General features: G+C 43.6%; 1 protein-coding gene and 1 pseudogene across 1 annotated transcript; both read right to left on the bottom strand.

Moving 5' to 3' along the window:
* Window positions 1–5,834: 5,834 nt before the first annotated feature.
* Window positions 5,835–11,740, bottom strand: LOC121045622. Its single transcript, XM_042288305.1, has 8 exons — window positions 11,653–11,740; window positions 11,313–11,503; window positions 10,963–11,149; window positions 10,528–10,765; window positions 10,329–10,381; window positions 9,115–9,171; window positions 8,804–9,003; window positions 5,835–6,047 (listed from the first exon to the last, which is right to left on the bottom strand). The coding sequence occupies exons 1-8, from the start codon at window positions 11,738–11,740 to the stop codon at window positions 6,033–6,035; spliced, it is 1,029 nt and encodes a 342-aa protein (XP_042144239.1). The 3' UTR covers window positions 5,835–6,032.
* A 6,911-nt stretch (window positions 11,741–18,651) lies between these two features.
* On the bottom strand, window positions 18,652–20,512 carry LOC121832919 (annotated as a pseudogene).
* Window positions 20,513–20,845: the final 333 nt, after the last annotated feature.

The following is a 20,845-nucleotide window of genomic DNA, read 5'->3' as shown; positions in this document are numbered from 1 at the left end:
CGAAAAAAAGCTTGTATTTACGCCCTTGGTTCACAAAATAGCTGTCCATAGTCCGGACTGCAGGTTTCTATATTAACGGGGCAAAACAGCATGACGACGGACCGGTTCTTAAAAATTTCGTCCATATTGGGGGGTGTTTATATTAACGGGGTCCCTATTAATGAGACATGACTGTAAAACAATACTTGATGCAGAGCATTATTTTGTTCTCGTTTCGCCATTCCTCTGATTCGTAGAACAGGGCGCGTCTCCTCAATTGTGTCATCGTCATCTGGCAGACGATCACGTGTGGCTTCTACGCCTTCAATTTCAATATCTCCCAACTGAGTGCAGAGGTTATGGAGCACACAGCACGACATAATAAATGTACTAGCTGTGTCAACCTCCGCATACTCAAGATAGGACAGCTGCATGAAGCGGCGCTTCAGTACCTGAAAGGAGTTTTCTATTGCCACCCGTGTGGCAGAGAAGTCTGTTAAAATCTCTCTGTTCACGTGTCATCTTGCCGTAGTCCTTAAAACGTGTCACTAGGTATTCCCTGATGGAGTATGCCGCATCCCCTAGAATGTGGAACTTCCCTCACCTACAGAGAGTGCATGGGAAGCCTTTCGGAGAGGTCTGACAGGTCGAAAACCCTGGCGTCATGGATCCGACAGGAAACCCCCGTAAAAGCATGGATGAACTGGCTCTTTTCATCACATACCCCTTGCAAGGTTAATGACAGGGCCTCGTGCCGGTTCCCGTACGTTGCGAGATCTTCTCGTCTGGACAACGGAATTTTATGTATGTTCCGTCGATGCATCCAATGACACCGGGGATTTCAGAAACCTTGCAGGAAAAATAAGAGAGCACTAGTTGTTATGAACCAACACTTACACTGAAAAAAAAAAAACAGAAAACAAAAACAAAAGGTGCACATATTTAATAACAAAAGGAGGAGTGCTGTGTCTTCTAACAGCTTCACCTTTTCAGCTGATCTACATAGCTCCTAGTTCCTCTTTGACTTGTGTCTATCACGTGAAGTGATAGACACAAGTCAAAGCTTAATGTGACCAAATCTTGAGTTTCTGGCAGACGCTCTGTCTGCCAGAAACTCAAGATTTGGTCACATTAAATTTGTTTATCATAATAAAATATTACTGAAACCGTGGCATTCACTGCACCTTACTTTTTTCAGAGAATATAAAACTAGCTACTGAGAGCTGGCGTATATCAGCGCAAGCGGCTCATCGATGATGTGTTCGCTTTTCCATATATTATAAATTATCCAAGCATTCAACCATTCACACTAATGCACTGATGCTAAAGAAACAATGTGAGAGAGAAGCTCCAGCGATGATTGGACTGTGCATTCTTGATGCTTCAATATGGGCAGTGCACTTTCTCGACACCTTGTGTTGCATGCCAATTATGCCCCAAAGAGACATGTATCGATTAAACCAGTGGTACAGGTGACATGAAACGGCTTTGTTTAAGGCATAAGCTGTGCTCTACTTGCACTTTGGCTGCTGCCCCAGCCTAAGCATTGGCTGGCACAAGTCACACAAGAATACTGTGAGCAGATGAGGCTTTTTGACATTACAAAGTCTGGTTCATTATATCTAAGGGTCACGGACTCTGTGGTTCTGGATCGACGGGGAAATGGTGCAACATACTGGAACCACATTAATTCTGTTTGGCAGCATAGGTTGGTTGTCAGTGTTCAGGCATCTACAGTGAGTTACAGGTTAAAAATGCAGGGGATCAAAATGCCCCCAAAGGGATATATATCACTCTGCCAGTCAATCGCTTCTTTTACTTTCCGTGACATTACTGAAATCATGGCTTTACAATGGAAGTTTTTCAATATGGCGGTGAGCCATGCAGGCAACCTCTTCTGCTGTGCGCGACGCACGCTGGCATCTTGAAGTAATAATAAGTTCCAAAGCGCAGCTAGTATCTAACATTGTTTCGTTCATGGAGGTTATGGCCGGTGAGACCAAGCGACCTTCAAGAGCCGATGATCAAGGAAACTGCGCCGGCTAACAAGATAAACAATTTAATCAAACGTTTCGTTTCCCACAAATAAAAGAGGAGCCGATGGCTCCTCTTTTATTCATGTGCTGCTCACCTTTGTGTAAGTTAACTAAACGTTGTGAGGCTAGCATCTTTTGTGCTTTGTGGTTGTTTCTGTTGGACATCATACCACTTAGAATCGAATAGGTGCGTCGCACCTGAGTGCGTGCTTAATAAGCTTGATCAGATGAGTACGGTGGGCAGACTGGACCTCCAGAATCTCCCAAGACAAGCTCTGTTGGCACCGCCGGTGGCTTCTCTTCGTTTCTGTGCTGCTGGCTCCTGACTAATTCAAGTTATCTCGCAAAATACTGACACTGACTGTTTTTTTGCAATGAATGTCCGTTTAGCAATGGAATGCGGCAGTCATCCTTATCAATGTGCTACACTGCATGTGACGTTTGGGTGATGTCAATGCCGTGCTGCCTCACAGAAGTTCATCTGCATATTTTTTTTAGATTTAGTTTGTGGGAAATCTCTCCCGAAATTCCAGAGTTCTCGTTTTCTTAATTCCCGCTGCCTCACATCATGTAGCCTCGAGGGCGTAGAATGACCCCCGAATCATATCAGAGGGGAGAGCTCATGCAGCTTGGTGCTGCTGCTAATTGCGGACATGAAGCAACAAAAAAGGGCAGCCGAAAGAGCTTGGCTCTTGCTACACACAAACCAGACCACGGCATTAAATATGGAGAGTCGGACTTCTCAGTGATACCAGGACTGGTTAAACCCTGGTGTTTGGGCTTCCAAACCAACACAATGAGTAAAACATGAGCAGTTAAATCAGAGCTGGCATTCGTTAATTTGAAGACGTTGGCCAGGAAGGGGAATTCTATAGAAGGATTTAAAATTTCGATTAAAGTGACACTATCAATGCACTTCCTATTAATCTTTGAAACATTGCATCTTTCTCATGTCGTTGAGATTGGTCGCAATGACTCTCTCTTTGTACCAGACAACCGCGATGAACAGGTGTACGGACGAGATTATAATTGCGTCTTGCCGTACACTTCAACGACGCAAGGTAGCAAGTCCGGAGTCGTGCCAGCATTTTACCCCCCCTTTCCACGACATCATCTCACTCAATCGGAGGCCAACTTTCCTCCCCCCATTAAAGCCAGTGGTTAATGTCACGGAGAAAAAGTCATTATTTTATCGAAGCAAGTGCAACATGCATGTGAGCAAAGCAGATATTGTGTTCTTAACTTGCCCAACTATATCTGACATTGTTTTGTTTGGTTATTTGTATAAGCAGTGACAGCACAATGCTGCCCATTAGATTTTTTTGTCAAATATGGATGTCGCATGAAATAAGGCACTGAATTACCCAGAAAGTGCTTAAAGGCGGACGACCAAACTCGAGATTCCGCAACGCTTCCCTGCCTCTTTAAGTCTTCGAGCGAGGGGAAGCAAAAGGCTAGAAGGAGGGAGAGGGGGAAGGTGGAGCGCAAACTGGTCGTCGGTGTTTAACATTGATGAAACAAGTTGTGTCTTCATTCACCGTGCACCGAACCGGTCTTTTCGAAGAGTCCGTCTACGGAATCACATTTCAAGGGAAGAAATAAACACGGCACTGTTCTGAGAGGTGGCCCTTTTTTCTGTTTTGATTTAAAGAGAAGTGTGCATACCTCTTCGAAGTCTGAAGCAAGGCTGTCCAAGCCTGTTGGAAACTTTATAACACTTGGGGCAATGGCCAGCAAATAGTTGACAACCCCCTCCTTCATATTATGGAAGCCGCCCTCGCTGAGATTGGAGCGGCCTGGGACATCTCGGATGCAGCACTTGTTTCCTGCGAACCTGGAGCAAAGAAATTTCTTGCTGGTAAAAAAATTAATATTCTGCCACAATATTTTGAATGTTTTTCTGAGTAGTCAGTTGTTGTCCTTTGGGAGGCACCCTTAGTTCCATCTGCTTGGCTACTTTGGGTAGGATTCTTTGAACCAACTGTCTTTTTTTCTATGAGAAACGTGTTAGCGGAGCAAAAGCTGCAACAGGTCCAGCATCACGAGGCCCCAGCTTTCGCACAGAAGCAAACAGAAATGTATGGCCAATAAAAAATTTGTAGCCACCTGCAGTATTTCGTTTACAGGAAAATATCAATGACAAAAAAGCAGAGCAGGTAAACAAGTGGGCGCAGATGGAAGGCTGGAACAGTGCCAGTCTACTTTTCATAGGATATATTATCTTATTGAAAGTAGACTGCCACTGTTCCTGCATCCTATGAAAAGTAGACTGGCACTGCTCCTGCCTTCCATCTGCGCCCCCTTGTTTCCCTGCTCTGCTTTTTCACAACAGCCGATAGGACGCCCCTATCCTTTCTCTGCCTCTCCTGTTACCAGGGATTGCTCGGTCAAACGTCTCAACTGAGACTGGGTGAAAGAAAGCCTGCCAAGCCTGGGGCTCGCGAGCGTTTGAATCTAGACTCGGCGTTCCGCTCAGCTCGTGCGCTAGCCTTGGCTGTGCCTTCTTTCACCCAGTCTCAACTTAGACTCTTGTTCGAGCAAGTCGGCCCAGGTGTTGCTTCTCGCGGTTGAAAAAAACGCTATGTTGTTAAATAAAATGGTGGCCTGTGAAAGGCGCACTGTTGCAATTAATATGCAAACAGAGAAATGTCGTCAGTACCCAGAGAACCATGTTACGTCTAATGGACATCCAGTCAATATCCCCTGCAAGATATTAATGTCCAGGGGATGTTAAAAACATTCAATTTATGTCTATAAGATATCCTTAGGATGTGTCTATTGCCTCGAGCTGTACGTCCACATAAGGTCCTCAAGACGGTCTCATCACGTCCACAGGATGTTTCCGTAATATCCAAAGGACATCACATAGACATGTTATAAGCATTAGTGTGGATGTCCACAAAATGTCTAGGCGATGAATACACAGTGTCCACAGGATGCGTCTGATGCATCTTACAGCACAGGGTGTACTGGAGCAATATCCAGGCTTAAAAAAAGCTGTATAAATAGGCCAGTGAACGCAGTGAGATTAAACTTTTCACAAAGGTGCTTTAGGCAGTGCATTAATATCATGCTATTTTGTTTTAAATGTAGATTTAGAGATTGTCAAGATGAAGAACCTAATTTCTTACGCACAACTTCAAGAAAAACAGATCACTAGGCTGATGTTACACTTACAAATGGTACCACATAAAACAAAAACATTAAAGTTTTTTTAGAAGAACAGCCAAAAACAGGTTTAAGCATGTGTGGTATTATCTGTGAGTAGCAACGTCAACCAGGTGATTTCTTTTCTCTTTTCTCGTGATGCTTATAAAATTTTTTTTTAAAACCCACAGGAAATTTGAGTATGGTAAGTGCACCACCTAAAGACACCCTCTTCAAGTTTTACTACACTGCTATCATTGGCTTATTTTTATAACTTTTTTTATGACTGAATAAAGCTTAAGAACACACATATTCTTACTTATTTTCACTACTTAAAGGCAAAAAATGACTTGTGTGATGAGATGACAGGTGACAATAAAAAAGCACTTAGCAGCTGCTATTTGAATTTTTCTAATTTTTTTGTAAGGGCTTTTTATAAGAACACCGTCTACTATTATGAATTTGCAACCAATATAAAGAACGTGTAAGCCAGTAACATAGTTGGCTTTTTGGACAATCTCATACTTCCTGCTCACTTTTTCCAGAGTGAGCAATGAGTATAAAATGGTTGGGTGATGTACGTAAACATCTTCACTTGTTGATTGTTTTCCCATCACACAATTTGCAAAATACACAAATATTGTCTTAATTTAATTTTCTTTTATTCACGCAAAGAGCTACCTCTGTCTGGCGTTACAGGCATTGAATTCTTTATTATAGTTTATATCAAGTTTAAAATATAACACATAAAATATAAAACATGAAAAAAAACTTGCTGCCTTCTTGGCAACAAACTTGGCAACTTGGTCTTGGCGACTTGGGCTTGATAACTTGGGCTTGACAACTTGTGCTTGGCGATTTGAGATGACCTCAGTTCTGTGCACCCTGCACGAATAAAACTCTTCTCAAATCAATAATAAGGCACGTAAAGGTTCATATGAAAAGCCTTTTGGGTTCGTAGTGGTTGAGAAAAATGTTAGCCCCTTACTAAATGGTATATCGTATATGATACGCATGCCTCTTTTTTAGCAATGCGTACCCATATTTTCAAAAATACCTTTCATAGTCAGAGTAAATTTTTGTAACGCCTAGAAACCACACGTCCAGTGGCTCCATCTTCAGAAGCAATTAATTTGGCAGAGAGTAGTTCTTTATAATTTGATTGCAAAGTTTTCAGCACAACAAGACTTGGAAACGCGCTTTTAGGCAGGCATATATCGCCGTATCGCCCTGCTTCGGAGTTAAAAAATTAGCTTGTCGATGTAACGATTTTTGGTATCGGTCTTTTTTTTTAGGTTCCTTTGTTATATACAGCTATAAAAGAAGTCATAGGTTACTTTACGAATGACAAACCACACATAATCATGCATTCACCGCATGCAATGCTCATCTGCAACACGCACATAGGTGGACTGGAGCTCCTAGACTGAATACTAGGGTACTGTTGCATCAAAACTAGAGCAAAGAAGCGGTACCACTGCGTATGTTTCCACATGATGGACCTGACTGCACTGAATGCGTGGCTCCTGTAATGAAGACATTGCTGCTCGAGTTCAAATCATATGTCGCAGAGGGATTATGCAAAGCAGGGAAGCTGCACGACGGGAAGCCTCCAGGGAGACCAAACTATTGAATGGATGCGCACATCTATGCAAGCAAAAGGAGAATCCTAGTGGCGCCACTGCAACCTACTGATGTGCACCTAGACGAGATGGACCACTTCCCCACCTGGCAAGAGAAGTGACTGCACTCTAAACTGCCCTCCTGTATTCGCCTGATAGACATCTCCTTTTCAACACGAAGCACAACTGCTTCAAGGTGTTTCACTGGGAGTGCAATACTGCAACTTCCAGCACTACAGAGGCACAAGGGGTGTCATATTTTTTTTTGTACACCAGCCTGACAAACTATTGGACAGAAATACTTGTCATTACAAAAAATGTTTCCTTATGACATCCGATATGATACTTCTGTTTTTTTTTGTTTGTTCGGATCAAAATAGGTTTTTGTTAATGCAAATAAAAAGGAGTGACACTATAGTTGTAATAAAGTCACAACTGAGCGATTTCTTTTAGAAAATACAAGCCTGGTTTGGGTATTTTCTGTATCAAAGTGAAGGCAGCGTAAGTTTTTGGCACCAATACAATTTATGTGGTAAGGGGTTATGATTTCGTATGAGAAAGCTTTACAGAAACTGATTTAGACATTTTCCATGCACAAACAAAAATCTTAGATTGCTTCACTTACTGCCTAGCGCTTGCTCCAATTTCTGTACTAAAAGAAAACTTGTTTGTGTAGATATTTCAGAACGGAATACTATCATACAGAGGTACCCGCCCCTCTTTCTCCTTTTCTTACATTGCAATAGTAAAAATGGTAAAATATGGATTGGTTGAAGTATTACAATGTGTTGAAAATAATTTATGGAAATGAAAAAATAAGCATAATTGATAAAAAATGTTAAATTCTTTTGTCGGAGCTTGATTCGGCAGGAAGCATGCTGTAGCCACTTTTTTAATCTCCCTTTCCACGTCGTCGACTGTTGCAGTAAACTTTGGGTTTGATCTTACAGCATCTTGAAATTAAAGTAATATAAAAAATGCAGTTTTAATGCAAAATGAGAGGGCTGAAAACAATTTAACACGGCAACAAACGTCAGTACCAACTCAGTCACTAATTTATAATTAATAATCCGCATTTCTGGTTTAATTTTCTAAAACTAAATAATGTATTTTAGGTTGTTTTCTTTTTATCAAAACTTTGGTGAAGAACAAAAAGTTGCATTTACCAAGACTTTGAAAAACAAAAAGAAACAAGCATGTGACCTAAATACTTGAAAGCGGTCCTGCTACCAATAAGAAAAAAATGAGGTAAGGGTTACGGTATGTAAAAAGCAGTCTTGTAGGAAGTAAGACGGCTGCTGCCAGGGCAACATAAGAAAGTACGGCTGAAAGATTTGTTGACTGGCTGGCTGATGGGGCCTGTATAATACATTTTCTTTCTGAATAAATAACAGTTCCAAGTGTGCTTTGTATTGAATGACTTCATCTTGGTCCTGGTTATTTCAGTGCTTGTTACCTTTGAAACTATGAATTAATTGATCCAGTTAACCAATTTGCTGCCCACCGGTGTTTGGTGTAGCAACAGAAAGGTGATTGTCCCTGACATTTATAGCGAGCACTTAGTGGGAAGGGAAGGGAAATCCTCATCTCTTATCCTGACCCCCCCTTCCTCCCAGCCTTCCCTGAACACTTCCGATACCACTGAGCTAACTATATATGTGCTTTTCCTCCAATACTTATTTTACTTTCGTATTGTATATCAATCATAAGTTATCAACAAACAGAAATGACAGAGTGCCTTGGGTCACTGCATTAATCATTCAATTACTATGCTTATTTATGAAGTGAGATATTATATATACATATACTCTTGTCAGACTCCCATTTTAAAGGCTTGCGTTCACTGCTTTTGCAGACCTGGCATAACCCCTATCGAGAAACGAATAATGCTCCTTTAGTCCTTTTTTGATGTGAACTTAGATAATCACTGTAATATTTTTGCAATTAGATACAAGTGCGTCTGGAAACCATTTACAGATAATCCTAAGTTTTACCAGTGCATATTAAGCAGACTCTTACCAGCTGATCTCTTGTGGCATCCTGAATTGTCTCGTCAAACGATGTGAACTCTTGCACGTCATTGAATGGCTCTGGCAGAAGTGAGGGGACTATGGCTTCGCTGCGCATGTTTTTAGCTTGCAGGGCTTCCAAAAGTTCTCTGTTTTGCTCCAGCATGAGCCTCATTACTTGCAGATGTCGTAGAACTTGCTTTTGAAAGACTAGCAGATTGAAACAGAACAAGAACAGTTGGGGTGGTGGCTTTTCAAGACATGTCACTAAATGAATTGGCCAGTTATAAAAAGAGTATTGAAGTTTAGAGTTAGACCTACCTCGTTGAGAAAGGCCATCATTTTTTCGTGGAGATTTTGTACACTTCTTCATGTTTGCTGCAAGAAAATTTTCAGGTTTTATGTCTGCAAAAAAATAAAACTCAAGTTTCTACAGGATAAGGTGAAATTAATTTGCTCTGCACAACTGAAATATGCTAGGAGGCATTATTTTGGTGTAGACCACTGCAATATGAATGTTCTTCACCCAGGCATTAGACACAATGTGCAGAGAAACATTCTTGAAAGCAACAATAAAATTAGCACCTATAAAAACCTTCATGTCATCCCTACATAGCAGCTTCTCTTTAAGAGTGACTACTTTATTTAGAAGTGTTAGTAAAGGCAGCCCGAGAATAGCCACCTGAAGTCATTTATACTATTTGTAACCTGAACTGATGCCTTAGAGCACAGCTCTTGAGGAGGAGGAGGGGAGGGTATGCCCCTCCTCCTCTCCTGCTCCCGTACGTCCCATTTAGCGGGGACATATTCCTGCTAAATTTAGCAGGAAAGCTAGCGAAAACTTCCCCGCAAATTTTAGTGGGGAAACTGAATTGGTTTCGAGGTCACGGGACGTCAATATCCTTGCGAAATTTAGCGGGGAAATTTTCCCACTAAATTGAGCGGAAAAGATCTTCCGCTAAATTTCCAGTGACTTCACATTCATTCACGTGATGTCAAACATGACGTCACGTGCGATGTCACGAGGGTAAAATTTTCCCGCTAAATTTTGAGTAAAATTTTTCCGCTAAATTTAGCAAAAAAAAAATTACCAGCTAAATTTAGCAGAAAAATTTCCCCATTAGCGGAAAAATTTTCCCGGTCAAGTGGTATCGCGTGTGACGTCACTATTGGAAACAGCCTATAATACAATGCGCGGTTAAGCCGACGGCGACGCCGCTCAACCCAGAAACGGGTGCCTCAGAGATGTGCCCTAAAATTAAAACATGAATCCTAATGGAAAATTTTTACTTTTAGGCCCTATTGGTAGTTACAAGCGACAACCATATAACAATAATGTCTGCAACAATAGCTCATGGGTTATAATTAATATCTGCACAATTAGCTCCTAGCTAATGCTCCAATTATAAATTAACCTGTTGAACCTGAGGTGGATGGGCCTTGTGCTTCTAAGGTCAAAACACCACCTGAAATAACAAAGGCTCAAAACTGTGTTTATAAACTCATTTACGCTTCTTAATTAGAAAACAAGATACCTGGGCTATGAGCTGAGGTGCCAAGGCCGGTCTCATGCCCGAAGCTGCAGTGGCTGAAATTTAGTGAAATGCAGATATGGATTAAAAAGTGTCTTACATGTGCTAGCATAATTATTTGTTTGACCTGCTCATTCCCACACTTCAATTTTACCTCCCTTCAGCAGTCCCTTACACTTGAATTAAGTTGGTTAACACTTACCTGATGCAAGTGAAGAGGGAAAATCCTCTGGTAGTGCTGGATAGAGTTGGTGCACTGTCAATGCATGGTTGCTTGCTTTTTTTGCTTTTTTCTTTAGGTGGTGAGCCGTCAGAGTTCGAATCAGATGTGAACCGTCTGGGCCTTTGCACTGGCCGTCTCTGCACTTCCTCATCAGTTGAGGCGAGATCCGACGTAAACTGTGACTTTTCCAGTTTTTTTCTGGCTCGCTCATTAGAAGCTGAAAATAAAAACAATGTTCATTTTAGTGACATTTTATATCATACAAAAACCAAAACGGTGTATAGCATCTTGATTGCCACACCAGTATCTCCATCTTTATATTGTGCACAATGGCCCAAATTCACCGCTTGTGAGTAAGTAGCATGCAAATGAGACACGTTCTAATTCTAAGCAATAACTGAACTTGCAACTTACAGAAGACTTCTTTGATCTCCACAGCATGCTGCTTCCAATCTTCTTGAGCTTTCGCTGAAGCTCTCACCAACTTGTTAATTCTTTCAGGCTTTCCAGAGGGCCAGAAACACATGCTTCCATTGATCCATGATGAAGGAACGACTTCAACTAGCCGCTTATTGATGAATTTCACAATTGCAAAAGCCATCTAGAATAGACAACGGCTACAATTTTAGACTTCACCAAGTAACACCATTGGAAGCTGACAAATCAGTATGTATTCTCACTGTTCCAGACCATTTGGGTTGCAATAGCTAGATTGCATGAATTATTGGAAATACTGCAAATCTTCCACAATAGGGAAGCCTCACAGCTTTCCTAGCATCCTTCAGGGGCCAAGCTTGCAGCAACGTTAAGATGTCAGAGACAATGCAAATGCCAAAGCGCGAAGATTCAACCGGTAGTTCATAAAGGTTTTCCTTGAACTTGTACTTCTGCCCAATAATGCAGGGCTCCCCGGACTCGAGGAATGCTATGTTCAGAATCTGAACGACATCATCTCCTACAAAGCAACATCCTTGTTGACAGCCAAAGTGAACATGGGCATTTTTACCATGTAATGTTGTGGTGGGCAGCACTGTTGCAACATTGTACCGGAGCTGTGGGATTTGCCAAATTGATATGGTGGGAGCACCCTCACAGGAGACTTGCTTGTCGGTTGTTTGTTTTCTTCTTTCCTATTCCACAGCTGGAGCAGGGGGTCCTCATGTTTGCGAAGCATTTTCTTAATTTGTTTCATGTTGTTTTCAAACGAGAACGCACTAAACGAATCCAACGGTCCATGGCACAGAGCATTGTCAGCAAGATGCAAAAGACAGTGGACATTGTGCGATACCTGCTCTGCACCATACAACCTGGAAAACTCTTGGACCACAGACTCCAGAAGAGATTTAGCATATCCATCTTGCAAATAGTATAGCATTTTATGCACGAGCAGTGATATTGCACAGTGAAATGCAATAAAGTGGCAGTACACTTCTTCAGCAGCAATTTACTTTAGTGCAACTGGTCCTGTGTATAACATGAATGTTTTGAATTCCACCGCCTTCCAACGGTCAAGCTCGTCAAGCCCCCTGGGTTTTCTGACAAACTCCCGTGGCATAAAATGCTCCAAAGATTCACTCCGTTCAGACAAAGCACTGCGCCCTGCAGGCCCTAGTGCCACTTTTGATCGACCTCCCACCCACTGCTGCAGCAACTTCTTCATTACCCCCAGGCAAACCAAATGCATGTAACCTACCGGTACATGTTCCACGCAGTCTATGGGAAGCTTGGTTAACACTGACACTCCATGGTGGTGATCAGGATTTTCCTGTCCACGAAAAGACTGATCAGTACGAACGTGGCTGCTGTTTCGGGGAAGCAAACTCTTCCCAGATGACTCCCTTCCACAGTGCATTTCGGGCAAGAGTTGTATCCACTGTGCCCTTTGGTCATGAACACGAATGCCCTCGCTGGGGAGTCCAGTGATGTGATTGCTGTGCAAATTGCGCCAAACTGCGCCAAGGGGCTAACCCTGCTACATCCTGCTACATTTTGCGAAAATATGGGTAATTTGCGCCAAGCCTGCGCCAAAGGACAAATTTCAGCCACCTTTCAAAAACGAAACTGAACTGAGAACCGTAATTGAGCATGCTCGAGCTAGGTGTCGCAAACGGCCACCCGACACAGAGTACCCTGCATCAATCGTCCATCCGACCTTGCATGGTTTTTTCCGCCGTCTCGCGTTTCGCGCTCTTGTCGTCTGGGGAATTTCGTCTCAGGTCCTTTTTAAATATTTAAAAATTAAATATTTAAAAGGATATGGGGGATGTCTGAGCAGTAAAAACACAAGCAGCGAGTTCCGTCATAACACAACGCAAAGTGCCCTTCGTTTGTCCAGCACTGAAAACGAATATTTTTTTATATATATATATATATTTTTCTAAGAATATCTGCTCCAAAGCCACTTTTACTGCTCCAAAACACTGTTTTGGCTGCTCCAAAAGGTGCTTCAAAATGGCTTAGGCCAATCACATCACTGGGAGTCACAAACAAAGCCTTTGACAGAGATTTTCACAACCTTTGCACCTACTTCTACGCCGTCTGCCAAAACAGTCTTCAGCTCACTGACGAACCGTGATAAATATTCATTAGAGCATTTAGGCTTGGTTTTTCCTTGATAAATACCAATAATAAAAGGTGGAAGCTCACACTTGGCTCACTTGCACTGTATCGGCCACAGCTGTGTCTTTGAACTTTTTGATACAGGAAGTCCATCTCTATTAAAATGAAGATTGACTACAGATGGTAGCTCCTCGAAGCCTTGCAGTGTTTGCCGTAACCCATCCAGCAGCCCAAAGTGACAGTATTTTCCTGGGGTGACTACGTTAATATCAGCTTCAACTGCAGCTGCTCTTGGAGTTTTGAGCAAGCTCCTAGAGTCTTGTGGCAAATCAGTAAAGCACTTGTGCTTTTTGAGTAGCTTTAGCAGAGAGGTTCCGGCCTTTTGCGTTATGTTCTCTTCCAACGTCCATCGCCTCAAATCGGATTGAATATTAAAATCATCGCTGTCCCCTTTAGAGTCAAAGCAAGAGACAGAGTGCAAAGAGTCTGAACTAAACTCCCTTTCACTATCTTCTTGAGATGGTAAAGATGTCCGTGCCCCCGCCTCCATAGTTTCGGAACTGACGCCGGCGTGCTTACGCGTAGTCTCGTTCTCAAGGACTGCTCTAACCACAGTGAAACCATAAACAATGGTCCCACTCAAGGCCACTTCCGGTAATCGCGCATACACAGCGCTCTTCAAGCCGGATGGCGACAACTGAAGGTGTAAAACAAAAAAAAACAAAAAAAAAAACAGGGTCAAAAAGAATCGCAATTGACTAAATTGAGTGCGTTAATGTTAATATTTTTAGAAAACATAATAAGCTAGGTAATAATCATAAACCAATATGGAAAGAAAAAACCGAGCAGTTACCGTTAGCTTTAAAAAGTTCATTGCCCAAACCGAAGCCATCTTTTTAAACGTCGCCGGTCGCGTTGTCGGCGTTGTCGGTGTTGCTGTTCTGCGAATTTCTTTCCTAGCACATTTCCCTTTCGGTTAGATCCTCGCTTGGCGTTTTAATGTCACGTGAGTTACCGAATCACGCTATGAATGTGTTCTAAATGGGCCTGCTCAGGCAAGAAGCCAAAAAGCCGGGGACTCACTTCGCCGTTCGAGATTCCGGGATTTCGCTTCAAGCTCGTTGCTGGTGAGTGCAAACATTTTAAAGTGCTTTTGCTGTCCTTCGCGTCCGGCCATGGCGCGATCGTCTTTTCTCCAACGCAGTGTATGTGACTCGGTTAATTTCTTAATCGTATGTACGTCGGACGTGAGTTGTAAAACGGTCGAACGTAATGAATTGCTTGTTCACGCGCAACCTCCACGTATCGAAACTTTCGCACCACTTTACTGGAAAAATATAAATATTGTGGCAAATGACGCGGATCAGGACCGAACCTGGGATTTGCTAATCTGTAAAATCATAATAGAGAAGTTGACATCATAGCATAAGATATAAAAACAAAACAAAAAACACGCAACATTATAGAAAGTAAATTTACCAGTTGTTATATATTTGCAAACAGGCTAAGCAAGTTGACTGGGTACATTGAACATAATTCTGAATTAACTAGTCAGATGGATGTGCCTTCAAGGGAATTAACAGAAGGCACCTCTAAAAGAAGTGTTGCTCAAACATGCCAATTTCCTGGACTCACACCTGTCTTCTCTCTCTCGTCAGGATACCCTGTGGGTATGGCAGCATCTGGTACCTGTCGTCCAGCATGCGTCGAGACCCCTCCTCCCCCCGTCAAGCTCCAGACATTATATACCTCCGCTTGGCACGTCATGCAGTAAGACCCACAGTACTTATCTAATTTAGAAGTATAAGCAGGGACGGATCCAAGGGGAGATCCAAGGGGGGGCGACGGGGGCGGCCGCCCCCCCCCAAACAAGGTCAACCCCTCTCCCCTTTCCCCCCTTCTCGGAGGGCAATTTGAAATGGCTGGGGACCCCCCGGTGCACACGAAAGAAGGGGAGAATAGTATCCTTACAGATTTTCTGCGCCCTCCGCCCTCCCTAAACGGAGTTCTGGATCTGCCCCTGAGTATAAGGTGTGTCTCACTTCGTCCATTCACTGTATGCTGTTACTTTCTTGTTCCAGTAAGATGGTTCCTCGGAGAATCAAAGAGAATACCACGAGGGCGACAAACGTGTGGAGGCAAGCTGCAAGGGCCGGGCACCAGAGACGAGGATCATCAGTAACCAGGGGGATGAAGTGAGAAAACTCAAGAGGCAGCTCATCATCTGGGCCACAAGAAGAAAGTCGGAGACCGTTCGCTGGGAAATTTGTCGACCCTCATCCTTAGGTGGCATGAGCATTTTCTGGTCATATTCAAAAACGTGAGGTGAACTGTTACTGGAACTAGGCTGACTCATCCTTCTGCGGCTTACAGGGCGTTACCAAAGCTACGACACCAACGAGACAACCGGAACATTTGGCTGAGGGACGGGACAACATATTGTGGGAGTATAGACCTTTGCAAAAAGAGCGCTCTGGCCGCCGCCATTTTGCGAATCGAGCGACCCCTATCAGCCAGAAATTTCTTGCACCCGCCTGAGCTGTGGAAACCCAGTCAGCGTGACTCCCCACCTGCATTTTGCATTCGGAGTTCGGCGGCTTTTCTTAGAAGTTTTATTTTATTCGCCTGTTTAGGATGCTTACCCTTTGTATGTTATCTTCCACTGTGAGAACCAGGGAATACCAGAGCTCGTAGCCCGCTCGGCCTTCGCAGGAAACGAACGAAGAGAGCGAATGTCAAGCAGCCCGCGACGCAGGCAGTTCGACGTGCTTGGAGGATTATTTCCGTCGAGATAATCTCAAAAAAGCCTTCCAGGCTGTGTTCCGGGTCTTCGTAAAAACTAGCTGATAGGGTCGGGTCCGGGGTGTGGGGACGGAATAAGCATGTTCGTTCATTTGCTATGGAGCTGTGCAAAAAAGGAGCTCTCTTCTACATGTTCCCCAAAACACGCCGGATTCCGTCCGATCGTCGTGAAGTGACGATCGTCGACACTGTATATGGGATATGCTGTGTTGTTTGAGACCTTTCTCAAATCCTGTTCGGATAACGCGGCACCGTGGGGTACGTACAATGTATTTTTTGTTCGAGTGATGAGACTCATTGAATTTTATGTTGTGGGCGGGGAATATCCATGCAGTACCGATATCCTGTGTGGTCAAATATTTTGACATTTATAGATTGACACGGCTGAGTGTACGGTGCCGTAAAACAATGAACATAAATTGAAACAAACAGTCCAGTTGCATCTGTTCTGTCGCGCACGGACTCGCCAAAACAGCTTTCATTTCTTTGTTTTTGTTTCCAAAAATAGAGCACTGCTTTCTTAAAGACCTCTATAAAATATGCTCGACACAGAACACAAGATAAAAAAGAAAACGCGGCAATTCAGCCGCCACCAGCGTCCGGAATTGCGCCAACGCAGGCTGCCACGGCCCACTGACGAGAAACTCCACAGCTCAGCGCAGTCGGGCAACACTGACGTGCACTCTCAAAACCAGGGACACGCGCTGTAAATCGCTTCGTTCGAGGCTGCCGCTGGAAAGGTCTATACTCCTCCTACGGACAGCTCTCACAAAACTTGCTTCGTTGCTCTGATTAGCTCCAAAGGGCGGCAGTGTTTTTTTCTTTGTAAAATTAGACTGAAACAGATTATAGCTGTAATGTGGCCACCAAAATCGACATTGCGGCATAACATTCCTTATGAGGGTTCTAGCATCTATTCTATGATCTCTTATGCAATTATGAATGTCGCAGGCCACAAGTGATCACTTGACAATAATCCTCTTTACGTGGATGACTTGCAGATCTCTTGCTGTTCGTGTAACATTTCGGTCTGCGAGAGACAACTTCAGCTGGGAGTTAATAGTCTGATGAGGTGGGCTGATACCAATGGGTTTAGTTTTTCACCAGAGAAGTCAGTATGTGTCAACTTTTCATTACATAGGGGCATGATCCTAGAGCCTAGTCTGACCTTAAGGGGGCAAGCAATTCCTGTTCGTAATGAACACAAGTTTCTAGGAGTGATATTTGATAAAAAGTTGAATTTCCGTAGTCATGTACTTTACCTGAAACAGAAATGCTCAAGGTCAATGAACCTCCTAAAGGTGCTTTCACACAAGTCTTGGGGTAGCGATTGGGAATGCCTCCTTCGTCTCTATCGCTGCTTGGTTCTTTCAAAATTGGATTATGGATGTGTAGTGTATGGAACCGCACGTTAATCTACCCTTCAGGTGTTGGACCTGATCCACCATCAAGGTCTGAGGCTTTCCACTGGTGCTTTTCGGACGTCCCCTATTCTTAGCTATATGCTGAGAGTAATGAATATTCACTTAAAAAAAGACGGTTTTATTTAGGCTTCCAGTATGCATTAAGAATTCCCTCTGTCCCTTCTCATCCGATCCAGGAAGCAATTCAGGATTCTCACCATGAAACCACATTCCAGAACAAGCCATCTGTCGTACCCCCTTTTATGCAGAGAATTAAAACATATTCACAGGCTTACAACCTTGAAAGTTTCAGCCTAGTTGTCCAACTTCCACTGGCAGTGGCTCCTTGGGAGTGCGTAGCACCCATAATCAATTTTACTCTGATCAAATATAATAAGCGGCAAACTCCTGTTGCTGCCCTGCATCAGGAGTTTTCCCAGGTTGCTTATACGTACAGTGACTGTAGGAGTTTCTTCACAGATGGTACTAAGAGTGACTCTGCTGTTGGTTGTGCTGTTATAAGCGAGACATGGAAGGTTGTTAGGCATCTTGATGCCAGGGCCTCAATATTTACTGCAGAATTATATGCTTTAATTTTAGCTGTTGAATTCATTATAGAAAACGCTATCCAGCATTCTGTTATCTACTCTGACTCTCTCAGTGCTTTAAAGGCACTTGCTTCTTTGGAAGTATCAAAGAATACCTTCGTTACTACGCTCCGGAACATTGTGCACACTGCAGCAAAATCAGATTTACACATCAATTTCTGTTGGGTGCCTAGTCACGTCGGTATTCAGGGAAATGAGGATGCTGAGAGAGCTGCCAGTACGTGCATTGAGAGGCAAGTGGATATCAAGGACATTACGTACACTGATTACAAACGCAGTCTTAAAAGAGCAATCCAGAAAAAGTGGCAGTTAGAATGGGACACGGAAATACACAACAAGCTTCATTGTGTAAAACCTACCCTGCGGGAATGGGCAAGTTGCCGACACAGGGAGCGCTTCTTTGAGGTTGTGCTCTGTCGTCTGAGACTGGGACATACCCATCTCACGCATGGGTACCTCCTACGGGCAGAGGCACCTCCGTAATGTGAACACTGTAACGAGTCGTTGAGTGTCTTGCATATTCTTATCGTATGTCCTAAATACCATCACGAACGCACCACTTTTTTCTCTACCTTTTTCCGGAATCGCGACCCGTTCCACCCGACATTATTATTGGGTGACGAACCTCTTTTGCCGCACCGTCAAGTTTTTTAAGTTTTTAGATAGCATTGGCATCCTACATCGGCTATGAATTTTAGTTTGTTTTCTTTTCTATTACGTTTGCCTGAAGATTAGCGGTGGCAGAGAGCCGGCGATCTTGTATCGTCAGCACATTTTCCATACTTCCTTGCGGAAATGAAATTCCTTTAGAGTGCCTCTGGTTAGTGGAGCATTGGTTAAAATTTCTGGAGGCCTTAATAGGCCTGTATCTTGTAAGGTTTTAATCAGTCATTTCCTATAGTTTTAAGATGGAACTACCTACTATAGGTCTTTTTAGTATTGCCTTTAACTTACCTTGTGTTTGGCACACTATGGCCTTAGTTGCCGCTGTGCCATTAAACACCTAAGTTTCTTCTTCTTCATCAAACTGCACTCCAACATCCATTCATTCGTGAATGCTTGCCCCTGGTGCTTTTTCTCCTTGATGCTGCGAAGCAGTGCCACACACTTTCCTGCTGCTTTTGAGGTAGCGTTGCAATTTTCTCCATCAAGGTTTCTTCCTTCATTGCAGCATTTCTAGCTTTCATGCTTTCAATTCGTCCCTTTAAGCTTGGTACCTTTCTGGACAATCCCCTATGCTTCTGCAAGGCTGATCTGAGCTTCTGGGCAGCTGATGCAACTTGTCTATGATGTTGATGCTTTAGTCGAGAGATCCTCGTGAGCAAGGCCTTGCGTAGGTATCGACAGGGTAGGCACGGTGTTCCTGAAAAGTAGGGAAGTATCATTTTGTTGAAAAGTGATCTCATACATAAACTCTCTGAAAATTCAAACATGTGTTAAAAATAATCATTATTCTACCAATAAAACAATGGGCACAGCTAGGGTGCTTCATTACCCAAACTGTATTCTGCTTCTCCATTAGCCTTGGCCCTAAAAAAAGTCATACAAATTATTGCCTCACCTCCTCTGGACTAATTACTAGTCCCGATTTATGTGGTCGCTGAAACACGTGCCGGCCTGCATTCTTTCTGTTTCGAGAATGATAGAAAAATACTTCTGTCATTTTCTTCAAACTCACAGAATTGCAGTACCTGTTAATTTAAAAGCTTGTGAGTATTATTTGTTTTCATACTTACCTCTGGTAACTGTCATCCCTACACATCTCTTGTTGTAGAAGTCAGACTGAACGACTGTTATAATGCTTAGTAGCTTGTTTGTCAGATCTTCTTTCAGCATTGCAAAAGAGCACATTGCGCCAGGGCATTTGAGGAATTCGGAGGCACGAAGAAGAACCCTTTCAGCTTCTGGGACAGTCATCACAGCTCCTTCAGCAACCATTTTCCCAATCAAAAATGTCTTGAACGTGACCGAAGAGAACCATCTTCTCCGAGGTGACTGTGCCAGTCCCAGCTTCAAGATCAGAAAGGGCGTACACGGCGCCTTCGAAAATAGGAAATTGATGAACCGACCAAGAGGCTGACGGAGCCTTGAGGTGTTACAGCGCCTCAACATCAATGTAGTTCGGCGATTCATCGCCACCGCTTCCGTGCTCACCTTGCGCAGGGGTATTCACATCTGGGTCTTCATCTTTCCTCCTCTTGCAGCTCAGGCTTCCTAGTTTAGCAGACGCCTCCCGTTTTCGAGATGTACGTTTGGGTGGGGTTCTTGTGCTCAAGTATTTTGGAGCATTTGTCAGGATTGTGGGGACTGCGTTGCTTGTTAGCGTCGGCTTTCCGCGCGGGATCCTCAGCTCTTTGCCATCCACAACGTGCACATAATCACAAAGAATGTAGTCATCCTCGAAGTGTAGCTCACAGACCTCACATTTGTCGTCAAGGGGTTGTCACTACGATGAAGACTTTTCTGCCACAGTTGCCGACGTGCTTCATCTTTGGACACGCTGAACAAAGACACTTTCTTTTCGGCTGTGATGCCCGCACAGCCAGTGGGACAACCCGGTGCAAAACAGTGGCGGTGCCTTTTTTTTGGCATGCCGCCAAGCTAATTCCAGCCCACGAGAACACGTACAGCTCGGTGACGTGTACAGACAAAGAAAGACAACTGTACCTTCAAAACTTCAGCAGCAAAAGGAGGAAAATTCGCCTCTACTGCCGCAGCCACAAACAGAACACTACGGCGACTACGCCGCGACCCAAGCCACCTTGATCGCAGCGCCGCCACGCTAGCTTTCTACACACAGCGCTCCTCCCGAAAGCATGGGCGGAGCTGGGTGCTCGCCCCACTCATACCCTCTAGTACACGCTACCCCCTATAGAAGATTAGCCCGTCGCTCAAAATTCAGACGAAAGTCGCTTTCCCCATTTC

The sequence above is a fragment of the Ixodes scapularis genome, unplaced genomic scaffold (genome assembly GCF_016920785.2).
Source record: "Ixodes scapularis isolate PalLabHiFi unplaced genomic scaffold, ASM1692078v2 ptg001639l_1__unscaffolded, whole genome shotgun sequence".
Lineage (NCBI taxonomy): Eukaryota > Metazoa > Arthropoda > Arachnida > Ixodida > Ixodidae > Ixodes > Ixodes scapularis.
The sequence above is the reverse complement of the archived record's forward strand: the minus strand, read 5'-3'. Positions and strand labels throughout refer to the sequence as shown.